The sequence below is a fragment of the Leucoraja erinacea genome, chromosome 10, assembly GCF_028641065.1.
Source record: "Leucoraja erinacea ecotype New England chromosome 10, Leri_hhj_1, whole genome shotgun sequence".
Taxonomy (NCBI): domain Eukaryota; kingdom Metazoa; phylum Chordata; class Chondrichthyes; order Rajiformes; family Rajidae; genus Leucoraja; species Leucoraja erinaceus.
In genome coordinates this window covers 5389335-5410878 of record NC_073386.1, presented here as the reverse complement: position 1 = coordinate 5410878, position 21544 = coordinate 5389335, and the positions used below count along the sequence as shown (strand labels likewise).

Below are 21544 nucleotides of genomic sequence, written 5' to 3'. Positions count from 1 at the left end.
TGGCTAAATTTTGTGCCTTCCACCACAGTGATGAATGCTGTGGTGGATGTTTGTGTTAAATTTTTAGTGTGTATTGTGTGTTCTTTATCATTGTACTGCTGCTGGCAAATTCATTTCACTTGCACTTTATGTGCCATGTGATGAATAAAACCGTATTGTATTGTATTGTAAAAGTGATAATTTTTTTCTCGAGATTTGGAAAGGCATATGGCATTTGATTGTGGCTGATTGGTAACAATGCTAAATTTGAATTTTTCAAATGATACATTTCTCAGTATTTCTTTATCTAAATGTTATCCTTCGGATAGTAAATGGTTGGACATTAATTTGTGGCTGTATATATATATATATCTACATATACAGTTGCATTGAGCAAATCTGTTATATCCTTTACTAATTTCAAATTGCTATACCGGTATGCCCAACACCCCAATTTAGCTTTCATTTTTTTCTGATATTTGAGGCCAAATAGCATTTAAGCAGCACATTCCTGCTTACTGGGGGTCGTTTCTTTTATTTCCCCTGCTAAATTACTATTTTTACTGAATTTGGATTTAATGAATAGCACACTTTTGATTTGTTGATAGCTGCAGAGTGTTGGATGGAAAGACCGTCAATAAAATGTGAACAGTATCTTCGTGTTTAGTAGCTGACCCATGGGCAATCACAAAATGGTTGAGAATAGGACTTTTATTGTTCAACTGAATTGTCTGTAATTATACTATTCTGTGTTATGTGTTCTGTTCCATGGTTTTTTTTTCTTCACTGTTTGTTTCTGCATTAAATCTGATGGAGAACTCTATAAAGATAAATCCTTTTCTTTGTCCCAGGGTCCCACATTCCTTGGGTGAAATTTGATATATAGTTCTTTTGGCTTTTGTATTCGTATTGTTTAACCACATCTGACTTTCGTGCGGCTTAGCGATTACTAGGTGTTTAAGAGGGAACTGATGTGGTTACACAAAAAAGCTGGAGAAACTCAGCGGGTGCAGCAGCATCTATGGAGCGAAGGTAGGCAACGTTTCGGGCCAACCCATCTTAATCGGGGGCGGGGGTGGGTGGGGACAAAAAAAATGAGTATGAAATGCATGCAGTAGCATAGTACCTGCAACCTCTAATTACTCCCAGCTGCGGCTTGATATTACTGTCCAGTGGCCATTGATAGTGGAGTACAGAGAAAATATGTGCAGTGTAATTGGAAGTTAGACAGTAAATCCTTTATCGTTTGTCCCAGGGTCCCACATTCCTTGGGTGAAATTTGTCAATATAATAGTTCTTTTCAAGAACAAGGACTTTTGTATTCGTATTTCCTTCATAGAGAAAACATGGCACATTCATCTGTACTTTCGAAACTGCGGCTTAGAAAACACACAGATCGATGGAAGAGACCCTGGTGCAGCCTATTTACTAATCCATTTGTGAGGACATTTTGTCCTATGGAAATGCGGCGTAGATGGAGGAATTGGGCAGGGGAGTAGAAGATGGAGTAGCCCTTACAGGAAGCAGGGTCACCTGAAAATTAAAAGAATAAACAATTGGGTTAGATAGTTGAAATAAAATAGTGTGGTCAAGGAAAAATGCTAGAAAAGTTCAGCATGTCAGCTAGGATCTGTAAAATGTTTGTATTTCAGGTCATACACCCTTCGTCAGAAATTAGAATTGGGTTACCAAAATGGAGTTTAGTTTAGCTTAGAGATACAGCACGGAAACTGGCCTTTTGTCCCACCAAGTCCAAACCGACAATCGATCACCCGTTCACTTTAGTTCTATCTCGCCCCACTTTCACATCCACTCCCTCCACAAAGGGTAATTTACAGAGGGCCAATTAACCTACAAACCCGCATGTGGTTTGGATGAAGTGAACAGGAGCACCTGGAAGAAACCCGCATGGTCACAGGGAGAACGTGCAAACCACATGCACACACGCACACACACACACAGGTCATGATGGAACTTGTGTCTCAGATGCTGTGAACCAGCTACACTACTGTGCAGCCCCTGTTTCACTCTTGTTGGCCATTCAAATCTAGAAGCATTAAATTTAATGGTATGTTTAATCTTGTTTAAGGCAGCAGCTATTGGCAGGATTTTCCTAACCTAAAGTGTGATAAACTAAATAAGAAAACAAATTTAAATGATCTTTGCCTGTGACCCATTGGCTGCTAATTCTAAAAATCTAAGTAATCTGCAGAAAATATATTTTAAATTAAAATTACCCTTCCTAGCTCTACCATCATAAATTGCAAAGCTGTGTTTTACCTATCTGTGCCTAAACCAATGGCACATACCTAACCTTCTTGCACATGAAACATAAACCAAAGGAATACTTGGATCTCAAGTCAAGTGATGAGCAGCCAGGTTGTTGTCTCTGCGTCAATGTCTGCCAGGCCCTGAGCTCCATTTGGTGGGTGGTAGTGTGGGCACCCAGAGACGACATGGTTGGCTGTCTGTTGTTCTGCTCCACATTCACAGGCTGGGCTCTGGCGGAGGGAGCCCCCATCTCCACATTCTGGCCTTGAAACGCCCAACTCCGTACCAAGTCTGTTGAGCTTCACCCATGCTCCTCTAGGGAGGTCAGACCCTGGACAGCTTTTATCTACCTAACCGTGAACCGAATAAGAAGGGTTTAGTGGAGCATTTGTTTTTTAGAATTCAAATCGTGCCTTTGGATCAGTTGTTGAAGTTTCTCTCCTTGAATCAAAATCTCTATTTTTTTGATGCTGCATCCAAAAAATTTTCATGTGCAGTTTTAGAAATTCTTTGTCCACTTATTAAACTCCCGTTTATTGTTCTAGACTGATTAGTTGGTCATTGTGGACATAATCAGTTAGCATTCCAGACCGACTCAGAGAAAAGGTAATGGAACAGGCCTTTGAAATGTCATTAATAAAACATATCACCGTTAGAATGAAATACTGGTCTTATTGGTGAACCATTGAGGTATTCTGAAAAGATTCATTAATCATGAACTCATTCATATTGCGTTAATTAAAGTAGTTGAGCAATCTTATGTTAACCATGCTGATTAACAGAGTTTTGGGGCTTCAGCATAATAAATCTGCATTTTGCTAACTGTTACCTTTTTGTTTTTTACCCATCAGTTGTATGCTGGAGCTGTCCTTGAAGTATGTGGATGAAAATTGGGAAGGTTCCCCCAAGTCCAGGGTAAATATATATAAAACTATTCTTGAATAATAGCTAACTTAGTTATAGTACTAATTAATCTTAATAATTGAATATCAAAGTATGTATAACTTCCAATGTTGCTCCTCAGAACTCCACTTTTGGTCTGGTAGGTTACAATTTAAATAGGAATTTTGAAACTAGAATGTCTTCTTAACTTGCAAGACATGTGGTGGCACAGCGGTAGAGTTGCTGCCTTACAGTGCTTGCAGCGCCAGAGACCCGGGTTCGATCCCGACTACAGGTGCTTGTCTGTACGGAGTTTGGACGTTCTCCCCATGACAACGTGATCTTCGGTTTCCTCCCACACTCCAAAGACGTACAGGTTTGTTAGTTAATTGACTTGGTATAATTGTAAATTGTCCCTAATGTGTGTAGGATAGTGTTAATGTGTGGGGATTGCTGGTCGGCATGGGCCGAACGGCCTGATTCTACACTGTATCTTTAAACTAAACTAAACTAGTGGTACCAGTTTTGCCTGTGATTCAAATGGTTGTTGATTGTAATTCCATTCCAGGGTCTGAGCAGAGAAAGCCAATTGCCAGTATCCTAGACAACGTTGACCCCGCCACCAATGAAAGCAAAATTGGTTCTTATCCCGACAATGATTTTAACATAGACACAAAAAGTTGGAGTAATTCAGCGGGACAGGCAGCATCCCTGGAGTGAAGGAATGGGTGACGTTTCGGGTGGAGACCCTTCTTCGGACTAGAGATAGAGGAAAAGGGAACGAGAGATAAAGGATGATCCTTTATCATCGTTAGTTTTTTGTATATCTTTCATTCATTTGTTTTATTTCTATCTACTTCATCCGTCTATATCTCTTGTTTTCCTTTGCCTGCGACCAAAACGTCACCCATTCCTTCTCCCCAGAGATGGTCCAGCATTTTGTGTCTTTCTTCGGTTTAAACCAGACTATGCAGTTCCTTCGTAATGATTTTGGTATATATTGGCCACCCTAGTCGTACAAAACCACCCGTGATTGGAGAACACATAGGATTTTGTGTGCAAAGTCAGATATTTTCCTTTCTTTCTAATGGCCTGTATATGGGGAATAATATGAATGAGAATTAAATATGCAAGTAGCTAGTTTATCTTCAGAAGTCTGATCTTCCTGCCCTACATTCATCGCTGGTAGGTCTGGATAACAAGGATGCCTATGTCAAACTTATTTATTGATTATGTCTTATTTAATAAATCAGCTCCATATTTATGTAATTACTTGTACTTAAAATCCCCATTTGCCACAGAAGAATTTATGAATATGTATTTCTGGTTCAGTGATATAGACGTCCAGCTGCTAACCCAGTAGTAGAATTTCTAAAGTAAAATAAAAAATATAAAATGTCAGAAATACTCAGCATCTGCGAGAGGATAAACAGTCAACTGAAAAGGCCAGCTATCTGAAATTGCTGAATTCATCATTGACTCTCAAGGGTGTAAAATCCCTTGAAAGAAGATGAGATGCTGGTTATTTTGAGCTTACATTGGGCTTCATTGGAAGGCAGCAACGGTATAGTTTGTGCATTCTCCTTTTGACCGCATGGGATTTCTGCGGAAGCACTGCTTTCCTCCCACACTGCAAAGAGGTACAGGTTTGTAGGTTAATTGGCTTCTGTAAATTGTCCCTTATGTGTAGGATAGTTCTAGTGTACGGGGTGATCACTGGTCGGCACTGACACGGTGGGCCGAGGGGCCTGTTTCCATGCTGTATCTCTAAAACCGAAAGTATAAGAGGCCAAACAAAAAGAAGTCAGAGTGAAAATGGAATGAAGAATTAAAGTGAGAAGCAACTGGAAGCTAAGAGCCAATCTTGTGGATTGACTGGAGGTATTGCGCAAAACAGTCGCCCAGTTTGTGCAATGTTTCTTCAATGTGGAGAACATTGCATTGTGGAAACCAAGTTCAATACCGTAAATGGGAAATGGTGCGTATGAATCACTAATACCTCTGAAAAATGTTTAGCTCTCTAAATAATGAGAGCTAGCTAAAAGGGAAACTATAGTTGCATGTACTTCTATGCTCCTTAAATAACAGGCTGTTTTTTGAGTAAATGTTTGTATATTAGAACTGGGTGCAACATCTGAACATAATTAAAACGAAATTAAGGAAAAATGGAGGAGATGTGGGATTTAACGTTATTCAATAATCTTTTATATATTATGGGTAGGTGCCATGTAGACATTCCTGGGCCAAACTTATTTAATCTTATTTAGGAAAAATAGTCAATGTTCTATTCTGCTTGAAATGATTATCTGAAGGTCAAACAAATAAAACATACTGCTTCTGAAGTGGAATTTATAAGTGGTATTGAACTGTACAAGTCTGTCATTAGTGATTCTTTCAATACACATCTTAATTCTGATTTGATTTTGGTATCTAATGACTCCCACTAGGTTATTTGTTTTCTTCAGCACATACACAGAATCAGCATATTAGTGTGCCACTGGTATGAAGACAATAGAACAAAGATTACATTAAAGGCTTTTGTATTTAACCTTGAAGCCTTTGTTTTTCAGCTGCATCCTATTGATTTCTTTCTTTTTGCTTCAAACAACTTTGCAGAGTTTAAGCTATAAGGATTAGCTAGATAGGCTAGGTCTTTTTCCCTGGTGTGTAGGAGGCTCGGAGGTGACCTTTATAGAGGAATGTAAAATCATGAGGGGCGTGGAAAAGGTGATATACGTTCTTCATAAAAAAAAAGCAGGGCAAATCCAGCATGCTTGATTTCTCTCCAAACAAATCAGCCAATTATCATCAACATGATAGAACCTGTGTAGGAAGGAACTGCAGATGCTGGTTTACACGGAAGATAGACACCAAATGCTGGGGTAACTCAGTGGTACAGGCAGTATCTGTGGAGAGAAGAAATGGGTGACTTTTCGGGTCGAGACCCTTCTTCGGTCTCAACCTGTCCTCAGCAGTGTTAGCTAGTGCCACTTACAAATAAATAACCTATGCACCATTATCCATTTATGGTTTGCCAGCACCCGTCGACTTCAGACCTCATTAGGGCCTTAGTTTGAAGATGAGCTAAAGAACAGCATTCCAGAGGTGAGATGAGTATTGCTTGTTGTATCAAAGCAGCTTTATTGTAAGTGTAGCTTCAAGGGTCTGAGGTAAAACTGGTCAACGGGTATCAGTGGAGCCTTACATCACAAATAGTTGTGGCCTTACCTCACAAACTAATGTGGTTGTACTTTGTCAGTCAACCCATCCCCAGGGCATCACAGCAGGAGTTCCTCAGGAAAGTGTCCTAGGCTCAAGTATCTTTAGCTTCCGTCTGTCACAAACCTCTACCATAAAGTCGTAAGTGGGGATGTTTGATGATAATTGCACAATGTTCAATCCATTCCCAGCAACCGTCAGAAACTGCGCAACATCCTCTTCCAATGCTCTGGAACATTTTGTTTAATGTCCGTGTTGATAGAAATAGAGCAGAGCGGAAAAAATGACTGGAACGATAATCTTTAAAGATTTAGGATTGTTTATGGAATTGTGAAAGAATACATATGTTGCTCTTTGTAATCTGGCAGAATGGGAATATTTCTCCTAGAACCCAAAGGTTGTTAAACCATATTGAAACATGGTTTTAGGTCATTTATATCAAGAATCTGGGCACCATTGTCAAGGTCAGTATTTACTCCCTTCTTAATTGCCTTCTGTGAATATGGTGGCCCACAAATGCTGCAGTCCTGAAGGTGGTTCTCACACACACAGGGTGCTGTAGGATGTAGAGGCAGCCATGATGAGGAACAGTGATGCCATTCCAAATTAGGATGCGTGACTTGGAGAGAAACATGCAGGTTGTGGTGATTGACGACCGTGAGGCCATTGAACGTCAATGGTTTTGGTTTGTCTCTCTCTTGGAGACTGCCATTGCATGCATTCTTTTCTGCTATTTATCAACCCATGCTTGGAAAGACTTGCTGTAAACCTCCACTACCAGCCATGCATCTGCCATAGTTTTATCTAAATGTTAATGCAACAGTTTATTTAAACCTTCCTGATTATAAAACCAAAGGTAGTAAATAGGTTTGTAATAGCCTGGCCTCCCACTATCAAGAACGAAGATTCACCAACAAAAACATTCTGGTTTCGATGTTGTTAGATCCTAGAAACATAGAAAAATAGGTGCAGGAGTAGGCCATTCGGCCCTTCGAGCCAGCACTGCCATTCAATATGATCATGGCTGATAATCCAAAATCAGTACTCCGTTCCTGCTTTTCCCCCATATCCCTTGATTCCTTTAGCCCTATGAGCTAAATCTAACTCTTGACTTACAATGGGAGGATTTGTATGGACATAATGGTTCCTTTCTTTCCACTTTAGACTTCTGATATGTCTTTCTTTTGAGAATTGTGTTTTTAATTTGACTTTGATCATTGCTAAATCTATTCTGTGTAGTAGAAGCTGTGACACATTCATTGTATGTATAATCTCCACATGCTTTTATTTGTCCTTTTCCCAATTTAAACATAAAGGCACAATGAAAACAAGTCAATGCATTGTGAAGAAAGTCCCCTCCTCAAAGCACTGATTGTTTTGTTTTTAGCCTTTTTATTTTTTTGTTTGTCTTCAGGCTGTTGCTGCAGATAAAATGTACATCAAAGTATTGAAGCAGAAATGTTATCTTTTTGCCGTTTCCTGTTATTGTACATGTGTGTCGAGCGGAAACAGTTGGCATGGGATGAACCAGCATGAAGGAATGGGGTGAAACTCAATTGCGGGAGAAACTCATTTTTGATTAAAATGTTGACTTAGGAATGGAAGTATTATTCAGTCTGAAGAAGGGTCTCGACCCGAAACGCCTCCCATTCCGTCTCTCCAGAGATGCTGCCTGTCCCGCTGCGTTACTCCAGCATTTTGTGTCAATCCTTGAATTATTCTTTTAGTAAAAAAAAAATAGTGACTTCCTTTTGAGTATAAGAATACAACATTGTGATTTTAGTCTAGTTATATGTACCAAGAAAGTTCACCAGGAATCGGGGAAATGTAGCAAACTCTGTAACATAAGCAGTTTGTGTAAGAAGGAACTGCAGATGCTGGGTTACACCAACGATGGACACAAAAAGCTTGAGTAACGTAGCAGGTCAGGCAGCATTTCTAGAGAAAAGGAATGGGTGAGGTTTTGGGTTGAGATCCTTCTTTAAAGGTTTCAAAGTTTTTAATGTCACATGTACCAATTAAGGTACAGTGATATGCGAATTACCATACCGCCATACGGGGAAAAAAGCAACAAGAAGCACAAATACATAAAAATTAACATTAACATTCAGCACAGCGAATTCCCCACATTCCTCACTGTGATGGAAGGTAAAAAAGTCCAAACTTCTTCCCCTTTATATCTCCCGCAGTCAGGGCAGTCGAACCATCTGTCGGGGCGATCAAAGCTCCCGCAGCCGGCGGTTGAAGCTCCCGCGTCGGGGCGGTCGAAACTCCCGTGGTTTGGAGTTCCTGAGGTCAGTCTCTGGCCAGAGATAGCGGGGTCCGTGATGTTAGGTCCGTAAGCATCCACGGTTGGAGATCCGAGGTCGACCCCTGGCAAAGGGATCGCGGGCTCCGTGATGTTAAAGTCCCGTAGGCACCCGCGGTAAAGCTCTCAAAAGTCGGTTTCCAATAAAGACCGCCAACTCCTTGATGTTAGGCCACAGTGCAGATGGTGATACGTTACGGAAGAAAAAAAACACATCGCCGTCGTGTTCAGAGATTAGAAAAAGTTTCCCGCAACCCCCCACATCAAACAAGCTAAAGGACGCTAAAAACACACATTTACCACATACTATTTACACACAAAGAAGGAAAGGACAGACAGACTGTTGGCGAGGCAGCCATTGCTTGCGCCACCCGATGGTCTTCAGACCCCAGAAAGCAGTTGGTGATGCCTTAATTACGCACTTTGTATCAATCTGATAGATTTATTAAGTAACGCTATGGAGAAATTAAAGTTAGACGTGTTTGCCATTTATACCGGATATGAAGCAGTACAATAAAACCCTTAATTGCTGCAGCTTTACAGGCACATGAAATGCAACAGCAACAATGAGTCAGGTTTGCATAGAATAACTGATACAATAAAGTATCAGTTATTCTATGCAAACCAGACCATGAGGTGCAAAAACCAAAATACATAGAGCAAGCATAATAATCTAAAGTTGTCCTGCGCTACTTTAGGGCTCATGTTTGGTCATTTTCCAAAACTTTGTTGTGAACATTCTGTTTCAACATTTGAGTTATTCTGGATAAATACGACATCATTTTTCCGTCTGGTGTTAATTTTAATACAATACATTGGTACACAAGTTTGTAAATGCACATTTTATTTATTCTCCCATGTCATGCCTGCTCTACCACACTCCCTCTGTGTTGTCCACATGACCACAGCGTTATACATGGGGAAGTAGGAGAACCATACACACTACAGAAAGATTAACGTACAAACTGACTCCTGGAACCATGACCGTAGTATGAAATAAATGAGAGTAAAGGATAGATAATACAGGATCTGCCAGTTACCCATTCCTGAAATCTGATCATTAGGCTCCAAAGGCAACACTGCAGGACAATTCAGAAAAAAATCATAAAAGTCAAATGTTCGCCCTTTATTCTCCAGGTGGCAATTTTTTTCAGTCTCCTCACTCACAAAATTTGGCCCACTTTCTCCTTGTTCACCTGCAAAAACCACCATCAGCTTTATCTGGGAAGTTTTTGAAATAATTCCTTGTCTCTTAACCCAAAGAATATCTGAGCGGGACCCAGGCGAGAGATGGTAATACAAAGAATCCTACAACCCATTATTTCTGCAACAAGCTGTTTTCTTAAAAAGAAAACAAGCTGGTTTCTATTAACCACCGTCTCTATCCGTAATTAAATGTTGTTCCTTCCAGTCGCCATGTGGTGCAGTGTTTCCAGTTAATTTGGGTGCTAATGCCATGCCCCACTCCTTTTAAAGAGTTGTCCTGGCTATTCTTGGACCTACACAATAGACTTTTGTATTTTGGGGGGCAATTACCATCCTGTATCAAGAACAGACAACTTTCCACTTGTTTACAGGAAGTCATGTGCTGAATGATATCATTAGATTCCCTAGCCCAGACACCCAACCTCAATTTGTATTGCAGCAGCAGATGCTTTCTTCAATGTCACACAGAAACCTTCTGATTTTTACCGACTAAAGCAATTTTTAGTGCCATACTGCTGGTGTTTTGTCCCATTGATTAGAAACCCAGTTGTTTGAAGCATTTCATGGATCTGTACAGAGCCCCGGAATGCTTGAACGATTACTACTCAAAGGTAACATACATTTTACAATACGAATGTCAGCAATGTTGAGTTGTGTTTGTTACATACTCAGAAAATCACAGGAGCTTAATTAAATGAGCTGGCTTTTAAAAAAAAAACTTGCCCAGAATTGAAGCAGTTTTATTGTAAAACTTAAAGTGCTGGTGGAACTCAGCGGGTCAGACAGCATCTGTGGAGGGAATGGACAGGTGACATTTCAGGATTGGTACCCTTCTTCAGACTGCTCAAGATTCCAGCTTTTGCAGTTCCTTGTGTCTCTGACGTTCCTTTAGGAAGGAGATGAGGAGAAATTTCTTTAGTCAGAGGGTGGTGAATCTGTGGAATTCTTTGCCACTGAGAACTGTGGGGGCCAAGTCAATGGCAACTCTATTTTTAAGGCTGAGATAGATTAATTCTTGATGAGTAAAGGTGTCAGGGGTTAAGGGGAGAAGGCAGATGAATAGGGTTAGGAAGTAGAGACAGATCAGCCACGATTGAATGGCGGAGCGTTCTTGATTGGTCGATTGGCCTCATTCTGCTCCTAACACGTATGACCTTATGACTCAAAATGGAACAACAAAATTCTTATGCAGCAGCACAACAGATATGTAAACATAGTACTCTGTCAAACCTATGATAAACACCAATACAAACTTCAGTATATCTTTAAAAAACAGGCAAATAAACAGACAATAGTAGTGCAACGTCAAAAACAATGCACCCAAGTTTATATAGTTCAGAGCAGCGTTTCTCAACCGGGGTTCCCCGGAACGCTTGGGTTCCGTGAGAGGCCGCTAGGGGTTACGAGAGAAATAGTGATAAATAGGCTAATTATATGCTAGTCATTTTTGTGTTTAATTTCATATTCGTAATTTTATTCACGTACAGCACATTCTTGGAAAATTCTTGGGTATTATAATAAAGTCTTCAACTTGTTATCATACAACTCAGATTTTGTTTATATATGTGTGTGTGTACATGTGGTTGTCTTTACATCTTCGCAAAAACACTATGCGGTAACGTTTACATTTTTACATATTCTGATTTACATTTTTCCCCTCTAGGCAGAGAGCACCTTCACTGAACATTTTCTGCTTTATTTCTCGACTTATTACTGATGTTTTAAAAAAATCAAAAGACTTTTAATTTAAAAAGACTAGCTTCAACTAATGACGTCACAATGGCTTGGCTAGCAGTGATCAGCTTCACTGAAGATTTCACCCTATATTTCACGTTATTCGTGATTAAAGCTTTAAAAATGCCAACTTTCACAAGACTTTTACTGTTAAAATCAATCCTGCCAGCTTCCAACACACTTCGATACAATGTTGCGACAGGAACACTCTGAACTTTTCACCTCACAGGAGGGGGAGGGCGAATTGCTATTGCAACTCGCAGGGCAAGTGTAATTGGAATTTATTTTAAAGCCCACTGCTGAGGGAGGCAGGGGAGTGCTGGAATCTTACGTTCGGGAACGGGTTCCTGAGTTGGAGGACCACGTCTCCCATGGCGGCTACGGGTAGGGAACAGGTGCGTGGGGGAGCAGATCTGCACTTGGTCTAGTATCATTTAAAAGCATAATAATCATGGGGAATATATTTAGTGATGTCTATAAGGGTTCCCTGAGATGAAAATTATTGCAAGGGTAAAAAGGTTGAGAAACACTGGTTCAGAATATACTTGGAGATTAAAGTGTTTAATAGCCAGGTGGTTGAAGGGAAGAAGCTGCTTCAGAGCCTGGACGTTACAGTTTTCAGGTTCCTATGCCTTATTTCCGATGGCAGCAGTAAAATGAGAGCGTGACACGAGTGTCTGTCTAGAGATTAGCAAGACTATCCATGTGGAAAGATTACAACTTAATTCATTGTAACAGGCCTCATTACCCTGCACCTGATGCAAGAATGTCATCCAAAAGATGCTGCCTGATTTATTCATGCCTCCTATTATTCAGGAATAAACATTTTGACTTAGTTTTGTTTAGAGATACAGCGTGGAAACATGCCCTTCAGCCCACCAAGTCCGCGCTGACCAGTGATCACCCTGTAGACTTGCACTATCCTGCACACACTGGGGACAATTTCCAATTATACCAAGCCAATTAACCTACAAACCTGTACGCCTTTGGTGTTTGGGAGATCCTGGAGAAAATCCACGCAGGTCACGGGTAGAACGTACAAACTCAGTACAGACAGCACCCTTGGTCAGGATCAAACCCGGGTCTCTGGCGCTGTGAGGCAGCAACTCTACCGCTGTGCCACCACGCCGCCCAAATATCTGACGCCTTCCATCAACCAAAAATTTGAATTTTAATTCTCTAAATATTTCTGCTGGACCAGTAGGCCCTGTTACATTTTGAAGCAAATAATGTAACCCTCACTGCACTCGAAGCACTGTTTGCTCATTGCTCATCATTGAATGCCCTGACTTAATACTACTTACTACCCATAGCAACACAGCAGGAATATTGTATCTTTGAAAATGATCCCCAGGTAAAATCATGCATATTTCTAAATCACAGTATAGGTCCCCTCCTCACCCAGCACCATTGTACACTGAAAGGCTGGAATGAGTACAAACCTCATGGTCCTGAAAATGTGGTTCCATGGTGTAATGGCTAGCACTCTGGACTCTGAATCCAGCGATCCGAGTTCAAATCTCGGTGGAACCTGTTCCGCAACGGTAGAGTTGCTGCCTCACAGCGCTTGCAGCGCCGGAGACTCGGGTTCGTTCCCGACTGCAGGAGCTGCCTGTGCGGAGTTTGTACATTCTCCTTGTGACAGCGTGGGGTTTCTCAGTTTCTTCAGAGATCTTCAGTTTCCTCCCACACTCCAAAGACGTACAGGTTTGTATACTTGGTATAAGTGCAAATTGTCCCGAGCATGTATAGGCTTGTGTTAATGTGCGGACTCGGTGGGGCGAAGGACCTGTTTCCGCGTTATATCTCTGAACTAAGCTGTATCTCTAAACTGAACTGTAACGTCCAGTTTCAAGAGCAGCTTCTTCCCAACAACCATCAGGCTATTAAACACTACAACCTCCAACTACGCTCTGAACTACATAGACTTGGGGACATTCTTTTTGTCTTTACACTGTTTACACACTGAACGTTTTTTCCTTGTTTATTATGACGGTGATTACATTATTATTACAGTGTTTACATATCAGTTGTGCTGCTGCAAGGAAGAATCTCATTGTTCGGTTTTCAGGACAAATGGCAATAAAACTCTCTTGACTCAAGGAATGCATGCAAAGGAAAACATTTAGATTATGTTAGCATTGGCATGGTATGTACTAAAGATGATCATTTGCATGTTCTGCATTATTTACAATTTTTGTGAATAAAATATCTTCTTGAAATGAAAACATGATTTCAAATCGGCAACATATCCACATGAAGCCATTGCAGAACAGGACTATTGAGGCACATGCCTGGTCTGTTAGACATCTGTGCTTATTTATTTTATTTATCTATTGTACAAGAAATGTGAGTACCCATGTAGAATTGAGCTTATGTATTTTGAACAAAGAACTGCAGCAGCCTTAACTTTTATTGCCTGTTTTTACTGCAGAGTTAGTAGGGGAAGTACTGTGTTCAAAGCCACGTTTGATTAAACCTTACCCAGCCTTTCTGTGCCGTTGGGAAAGAAACTAGCTCAACAACTTTGATAAAGGATGCATTTTATGTTCAGCCGCTATATGCTTTGGGGATGCAACAATATTGAATTACAATAATTTAGTTAAGTATTGATTTACAGTAAACTGATCTGGGTGTAAAAAAAAAAAATTTCATTTACTTATTTGAAAAATCTTTTCCAGCTTTTGTCAGAAGTGATAAGCCCAAGATGTTCAAGGGACTACAGATCAAGGTAACTTCAAAACATTCTTTAAGATACTCATGGTTTTAGATTTTGTTCTTGTCAGGGAAAAATTTGTGCAATTTCGCGCATATAATGTTGACCAAAGACTTTTTGCAAGCTTGCCAGCAGACATTTCACCTAATCCTGCAGATGTATCAGTTCAGCATCCTTTATTGAGTATCTGCATTCCCAAGGCATGCAACAGCAAACAAATTTGGTTATAAGAAACCCCAGGAATTTGCAGTTAGTCTGCAAAATTTATATCTGCTCTCCGTTTATTTTCTCTTTTGCCATACATGATGTAGTTTAAATTAGAGATACAGCCCCGAAACAGGCCCTTCGGCCCACCGAGTCCGCACTGACCAGCGATCCCCACACATTAACACCATCCTTCACACACTAAACACTTGGGACATTTACATTTATGACCAAGCCAATTAACCAACAAACTGTACGTCTTTGGAGTGTTGGAGGAAACAAAAGATCGCGGAGTAAACCCACGGGGAGAACATAGTCGGGATCGAACCCGAGTCTCTGGCGCTGTAAAGCAGCAACTCTACCGCTGCGTCACCGTGCCGACCCACAGTATGGTATGATTTGCCCGGATACCATGCAAAACAATTTTTTTCACTGCTCCTCGATGCATGTGACAATAATAAACAAATACCTATACCAAAGTAGGATGTCCGAATCAAATTACTATTGAAACACAAAGTACTTGTGCTATAACACCAGGATAAGTGCTCAACCAAGAAAACCATGCTCAATGCCAAAGTACTATCTAAATTACCTGAAGAAGGGTCTCGACCCGAAACGTTGCCTATTTCCTTCGCTCCATAGATGCTGCCTCACCCACTGAGTTTCTCCAGCATTTTTGTCTACCTTCAATTTTCCAGCATCTGCAGTTCCTTCTTAAACATCTAAATTACCCATACCCTTTATGCTATAGGACAATAACTAACTTCATGTTCACATTCCAAAGCAGAAATTATTAGGTTAAAATTATGCCCAGAAACCAAAATAAAGTTTGGAAAATGGAATGAAAGGAACAGCTTAAATACGTAAAATATCTAAACTGTTTAAATATTTAATTTTCCTGTGATTAAAATTCCATACATAAAATTACAGGACCAACAACGTGTGGAAATAGTTACACGCACCTTTTTTAAATTATATAATTGAACAAAGAATTGCCAAAACCCAAACTTTTACTGCCTATTTTTACTGCTGAGTTAGTCGACAAGTGGTACATTCAAAGCCCTGGGTTTGGCTCACCCCATGCAGAATCTCTGAAGGCAACTTCTGACTTCAACATTTTCCAATTCCACAAGTCAGCTGGCCAGAAATCGGTGTCACATTTACCTTATAAATGCATAGATACTGATAGAGACTTGGTGTCATCAAAAGAATCAGAGATATAAATTGTTTGACACTAATTCAGCAGAATTTTCCTTCTTTTAACATTTACCAGCCAAGAAGTCTATTTCTTACATCCTGTGCTTAATCCAAATTAGGCGAATACTAGAAATGAAGAACTGCAGATGCTGGTTTATACCAAAGATAGACACAAAAGTGCTGGAGTAAATCAGCGGGTCAGACAGCATCCCTTGAAAATAAGGATGGGTAACATTTTGGGTCACCCATATCCCATCCTTTTTCTCCAGAGATGCTACCTGACCCGCTGAGTTACTCCAGTACCTTGTGCCTATCTAAGGCGAATGCTATCTACTTTCCTTAATCTCAGAGCAAAGGTTTGGGTTACATTGGACACAACTCATTAAATTGCAGAGGACTTCAGTTAAATCTTCAGTTGGGAGCTAATTAACGAATTGAGTGAGAAGTTAGTATCTTCTCAAGAACATTAAAAAAATGGGATCAGGTTGAGCGATGCTGGGCTTCAGCTCTTCATCTGTTCCAGTTCCCCAGAACTTTTATTGCTCAATTTTTTCAAAGATTTAAATTTCTCCACCGTATAATATATCTAAACTCTGGCCCCCTCTACCTTCAGAAATTCACTTGCCTCTGAGAGAAGAAATTTTAATGCACCTACATTTTAAATGTACTTTTAGTCCCTCGTTCATGACTCCCACAAATGCAAACATTTCAACCTCTCTTGGAGTCTATGGGTTATTTTTTTCTTATAAACTCCAAGCAATACAAACCTAAACTATCCAGCTCCTTCTGATAGGACAACCCTCTCATCCAAGGGATTAGCCTGGTGAATCTCCTTTAGGTTGCCTCTAAAGTTATATCATTTATTTTAGGTAATAGGACTAAAACTGCACAGGTTTCAAAGTGTGGCCTCACTGAAACCCTGCACAACTGTAACAAAACCTCTCTGTTCATAAACTCCCGCTCCTTTGCAATAAAGGAATCATGCCCGTTACCTTCTTAAATGTAGAAACAAGGAACTGCAGATGCTGGTTTACCAAGGAAAAAACACAAAGTGCTGGAGTAACTCAGCCGGTCAGGCAGCATCCCTGGAGAACGTGGATAGGTGACGTTTTGGGTCGAGACCCTTCTTCAGACTGATGGCCTGAAGGTCTTCAGAACTTCTTAACTGCTTGTTTGACCTACCTGCTGACATTTTGTAATTTATGCACCAGAACACTTAGATCCGTCCCAATACTGATTGCAGTTTTTCTCCATTTACATCAGGGGTTCCCAACCTTTTTCATCCCGTTTATCCGTGGCAACTTTAATAGCACATAACAATGTTATTTAACTTATTTATGAACAACTGATGATGAACAGATACCAGTTTATACCAGAACCAAACACAGTCAGTCGATGAGAAAATATATGTACAAATCCAGAATCAACAAATTTACCCCCTGGGTAAATTTACTCCCAGGTTCGGAACCCTTGATTTAGATCATAATCCATCAAAGTGCCTGACTCACACTTTCTAAAGTTAAACTCCATTTCATAAGATCATGAGACATAGGAGCAGTCAGGCCATTCAGCCCATTGAGTCTGCTTCTCCATTCAATAATGGATTATCTATTTTTCCCACTCAAACCCATTCTCCTGCTCTCATCCTGTATCATTACTAATCAAGAATCTCTCAATTTCTGCCTTAAAAATGACTTGGCCTCCACTGCCATCTGTGGCCATGAATTCCACAGATTCACCACCCTCTGGCTAAAGACATTCTTCCTCATCTCCATTCTGAAAGGTACATCCTTTTCTTCTGATGCTGCGCTCACTGGACCTGTACTCTCCCACTACTGGAAACATCCTCTCCACATCCACTCTGCTTAGAACTCTCTACCGAGAAAATATTTGATCACATTCAAAGCAGCTCAAACAAAATTGATAATGAGTAGAAAGCAAAGAATATTGACAAGTTGGTCCACATGAGACAGAATATAACAGAATATAGCGTCCCTTGTATGTCTGGAGTATTGCGTTCAGTTTTGGTCTCCTAATCTGAGGAAAGACATTCTTGCCATAGAGGGAGTACACAGAAGGTTCACCAGACTGATTCCTGGGATGTCAGGACTTTCATATGAAGAAAGACTGGATAGACTCGGCTTGTACTCGCTAGAATTTAGAAGATTGAGGGGGGATCTTATAGAAACTTACAAAATTCTTAAGGGGTTGGACAGGCTAGATGCAGGATGATTGTTCCCAATGTTGGGGAAGTCCAGAACAAGGGGTCACAGTTTAAGGATAAGGGGGAAATCTTTTAGGACTGAGATGAGAAAAACATTTTTCACACAGAGAATGGTGAATCTCTGGAATTCTCTGCCACAGAAGGTAGTTGAGGCCAGTTCATTGGCTATATTTAAGAGGGAATTAGATGTGGCCCTTGTGGCTAAAGGGATCGGAGGGTATGGAGAGAAGGCAGGTACAGGATACTGAGTTGGACGATCAGCCATGATCGTATTGAATGGTGGTGCAGGCTCGAAGGGCCGAATGGCCTACTCCTGCACCTATTTTCTATGTTCCTATGTTTCTATGTTTTAGTGCAGTATGAATGTTTAGTTTAGAGATCCAGCTCGGAAACAGGCCCTTCGGCCCACCGAGCCGTGATCCACGCACATTAACACACTAGTTGACCATTTATTACATTTACACCAAGCTAATTACCTCCAAACCTATATGTCTTTGGCGTGTGGGAGGAAACCGAAGAAAACTCGGAGAAAACCCACGCAAGTCACAGGGAGAATGTACAAACTCCGTACAGGCAAGCACCCGTAGTCAGGATCGAACCCGGGTCTCTGGAGCTGTAAGGCAGTAGCTCTACCGCTACGCCACCGTACAGTGTGAATGTTATGTGATATATTTATATATATATATATATATACAGCATTATATGATGTTGCAGCAGTCCAATAATATACATGTTTAATATTAGACTTTCTCAAATGTAACAAGCATGTCCCCAAATGCCTTGTGCTTATTAAGATAAAATGGACTCGGGAGTATTGCAGTACACGGAACAAACCTATTACTAATTAACGATAAATAGTGTGCAATATATTCGTAAACCACAATTTACAATTCTAGGGTTTCCCTCTGTTATGAGAAAATGCTGTAGGAATTATACATTTAACAGTAAAAACGTCTGCTAGTTTAGCATGGAGGTGGGTGGGGGAGGAACAGACATAAATTACTTTAGTGGTGAATTGCAGGAGCTGGCACAGCGAGATAACATTAATTGTTGCAGTAAAAAGTACTGGGCCAGAGCTGTCATGGGAAATTGATGCTGAATAGCAGCGTAAATGTAAAATCACTTCATTACAATGTTGGCTGTAAGTAAATTAATAAGCCAATATCATTTTTATGCAAAAATATTAACTTTTCAGATTAGCTTGTGCAAAAACTATGATAAAACAGTTGACTGCTTCCTCCCTTGTCGAAGCAGAAAAAGTGGGAGATTCATGGACTAGAGGGCACAGCCTCAGAATAAAAGGACCTACTTTCAGAAAGGAGATGAGGAGGAATTTCTCTAGCCAGAGGGTGGTGAATCTGTTGAATTCATTGTTGCAGACGACTGTGGTAACCTAGTCATTAGGTATTTCAACAGCAGAGATTGGCGGGTTCTTGATTAGTAACGGTGTCAAAGGTTACGGGGAGAAGGTAGGAGATGGAGTTGAGAGGGAAAGATAGATCTGCCATGATTGCATGGTGGCTGAGAAAGCCTCATTCTACTGCTATGACACATGAACATATGGTTGTACAGGATTGCGAAGGGATCTCTTATCCAAGTCAATGTATTTTGAATAATATGATTAACTGTTTGGCTCAGTTTATACGCTGAGTCTCAGTCTGAAGAAGGGTCTCGACCCGAAACGTCACCCATTCCTTCTCTCCAGAGATGCTGCCTGTCCCACTGAATTACTCCAGCATTTTGTGTCTACCTTTTATATAATACTAGACCAAGTGCAACACACACACACACACACCACACACACACACATAAACCAAACAAACAATAATAGTGCAATAATAACCATAATCTTCAGTTTATAAGCAGTTGCTTGCAATGAATGAGTTTGACACACCGTATGTTCTCTTGTTTTCCAGTATGTCCGTGGCTCTGACCCTGTGCTGAAGCTGCTGGATGACAAGGGGGACATTGAAGAAGAGTTGAGCATTCTCAAATGGAACACCGATAGTGTGGAAGAATTCCTGAGTGAAAAGTTAGAACGTATATAAATTGCCGCCTGTTGCAGGTCTGGTTTCCATTTTGTATATCAATTTGTACCCATTAATGCCCCTGTCCCACTTTGGAAACCTGAACGGAAACCTCTGGAGACTTTGCGCCCCACCCAAGGTTTCCATGCGGTTCCTGGAGGTTGCAGGTGGTTGCCGGAGGTTGCAGGTAGTGGAAGCAGGGAGGGAGACTGACAAAAACCTCCGGGAACCCCACGGAAACCTTGGGTGGGGCGCAGAGTCTCCAGAGGTTTCCGTTCAGGTTTCCCAAGTGGGACAGGGGAAGGAACTCCCACGACATACTGGTTAGAGTGATTACTCAAAATGATCATATTCAATTTTACAATGCTAAAATTAGGTTTATTACCGTGATTCTCAATGGCATTTTACGAAGGATATTTAGTTTCGCCCCAGCACATGACCAGTTAATAAATGAGTATGGCTTCTTTTGAAATTTGAAATGCACTGTATAATATTGTTTATTTGGGTCCATTACAACATTCCGTTGGCTTGAAGTGGCTTTTATTAGTTGTACGGTTTCCTACTGTTTACTGCAGTGAACAAGATTCATTAAGTAGTTGCACTTTTGTGAAGGCCGCACATGAAACCATTTTGAGGATATGTGCAGCTCGATGTTTTGTGCACTGACTGGTGTTTCTGCTCTGCTGAAGTAGAAGTAGCCCAGAGAGTTGGTATTGTTTGAATTTAGAATGTTGGAATAATAAAAGTTATTATTAACATAAAGCACCGTGTTTGGAATTTTGTTTGTTATTGGTTGTCGCCTCTCATTGTTGTACTTGTGAAGACAACTTACTTATCTCAAAGGTTCTACAGGGTCGGTGGCGCAGCGGTAGAGTTGCTGACTTATGCCCCTGTCCCACTTAGGAAACCTGAACGGAAACCTCTGGAGACTTTGCGCCCCACCCAAGGTTTCCGTGCGGTTCCCGGAGGCTTTTGTCAGTCTCCCTACCCGCTTCCATTAACTGCAACCTCCGGGAACTGCATGGAAACCTTGGCGAGGGCGCGAAGTCCCCAGAGGTTTCCGTTCAGGTTCCCTAAGTGGGACAGGGGCATTACAGCGCCAGAGACCCAGGTTTGATCCTGACCACGGGTAGTGTCTGTACAGAGTTTGTACATTCTCCCCATGACGGCGTGGGTTTTCACCGTGTGCTCTATTGCGGGACGTTTACAGATAGACCAGTTGTGAAGGGATGGGAATGACTGATTCTGGGCCACATTTTTATTTTCTGCTTGTAATTCTGCAGATGCGTCATGCCTAACAATGCATGCTTCCACAGGTTCTGCCAAAATGAACATTCTCTGTGCAAGTTGAGGCAAGGACCGACTGCTGGTTCATTTGTCTGATAGAGTACACAAGCTGGGCTTGTACACTGTGGAATTTAGAAGGATGAGAGGGGATCGTATTGAAACATGTAAGATCATTAAGGGTTTGGACATGCTAGAGGCAGGAAACATGTTCCCGATGTTGGGGGAGTCCAGAACCAGGGACCACAGTTTAAGAATAAGGGGTAAGCCATTTAGAATGGAGATGAGGAAAT

The 21544-nt window shown here is 40.9% G+C and overlaps 1 protein-coding gene and 1 non-coding gene across 7 annotated transcripts in view; both read left to right on the top strand.

The window, feature by feature from the left end:
• The window catches only part of selenof (selenoprotein F), a 45006-nt gene extending 24277 nt beyond the window's left edge, over nt 1-20729 (top strand). Inside the window, exons 3-6 of one of the 6 annotated variants that reach the window (XR_008724090.1) lie at nt 3102-3165; nt 14281-14330; nt 19857-20051; nt 20236-20729. Coding sequence is in view for 5 of the 6 variants with exons in the window: in XM_055641339.1 (XP_055497314.1) it covers nt 3102-3165; nt 14281-14330; nt 19857-19963; nt 20255-20300 (267 nt within the window). In the remaining variant the exon portion in view is untranslated. Of the gene's footprint in view, nt 1-3101; nt 3166-14280; nt 14331-19856; nt 20052-20224 lie in introns of all 6 variants that reach the window. The other 5 variants (XM_055641339.1, XM_055641343.1, XM_055641342.1 and 2 more) reach the window with 5 other exon arrangements.
• Nucleotides 13061-13132, top strand: trnaq-cug (transfer RNA glutamine (anticodon CUG)). Its single transcript has one exon. It is a non-coding gene; the product is annotated as a tRNA-Gln (tRNA).
• Nucleotides 20730-21544: the final 815 nt, after the last annotated feature.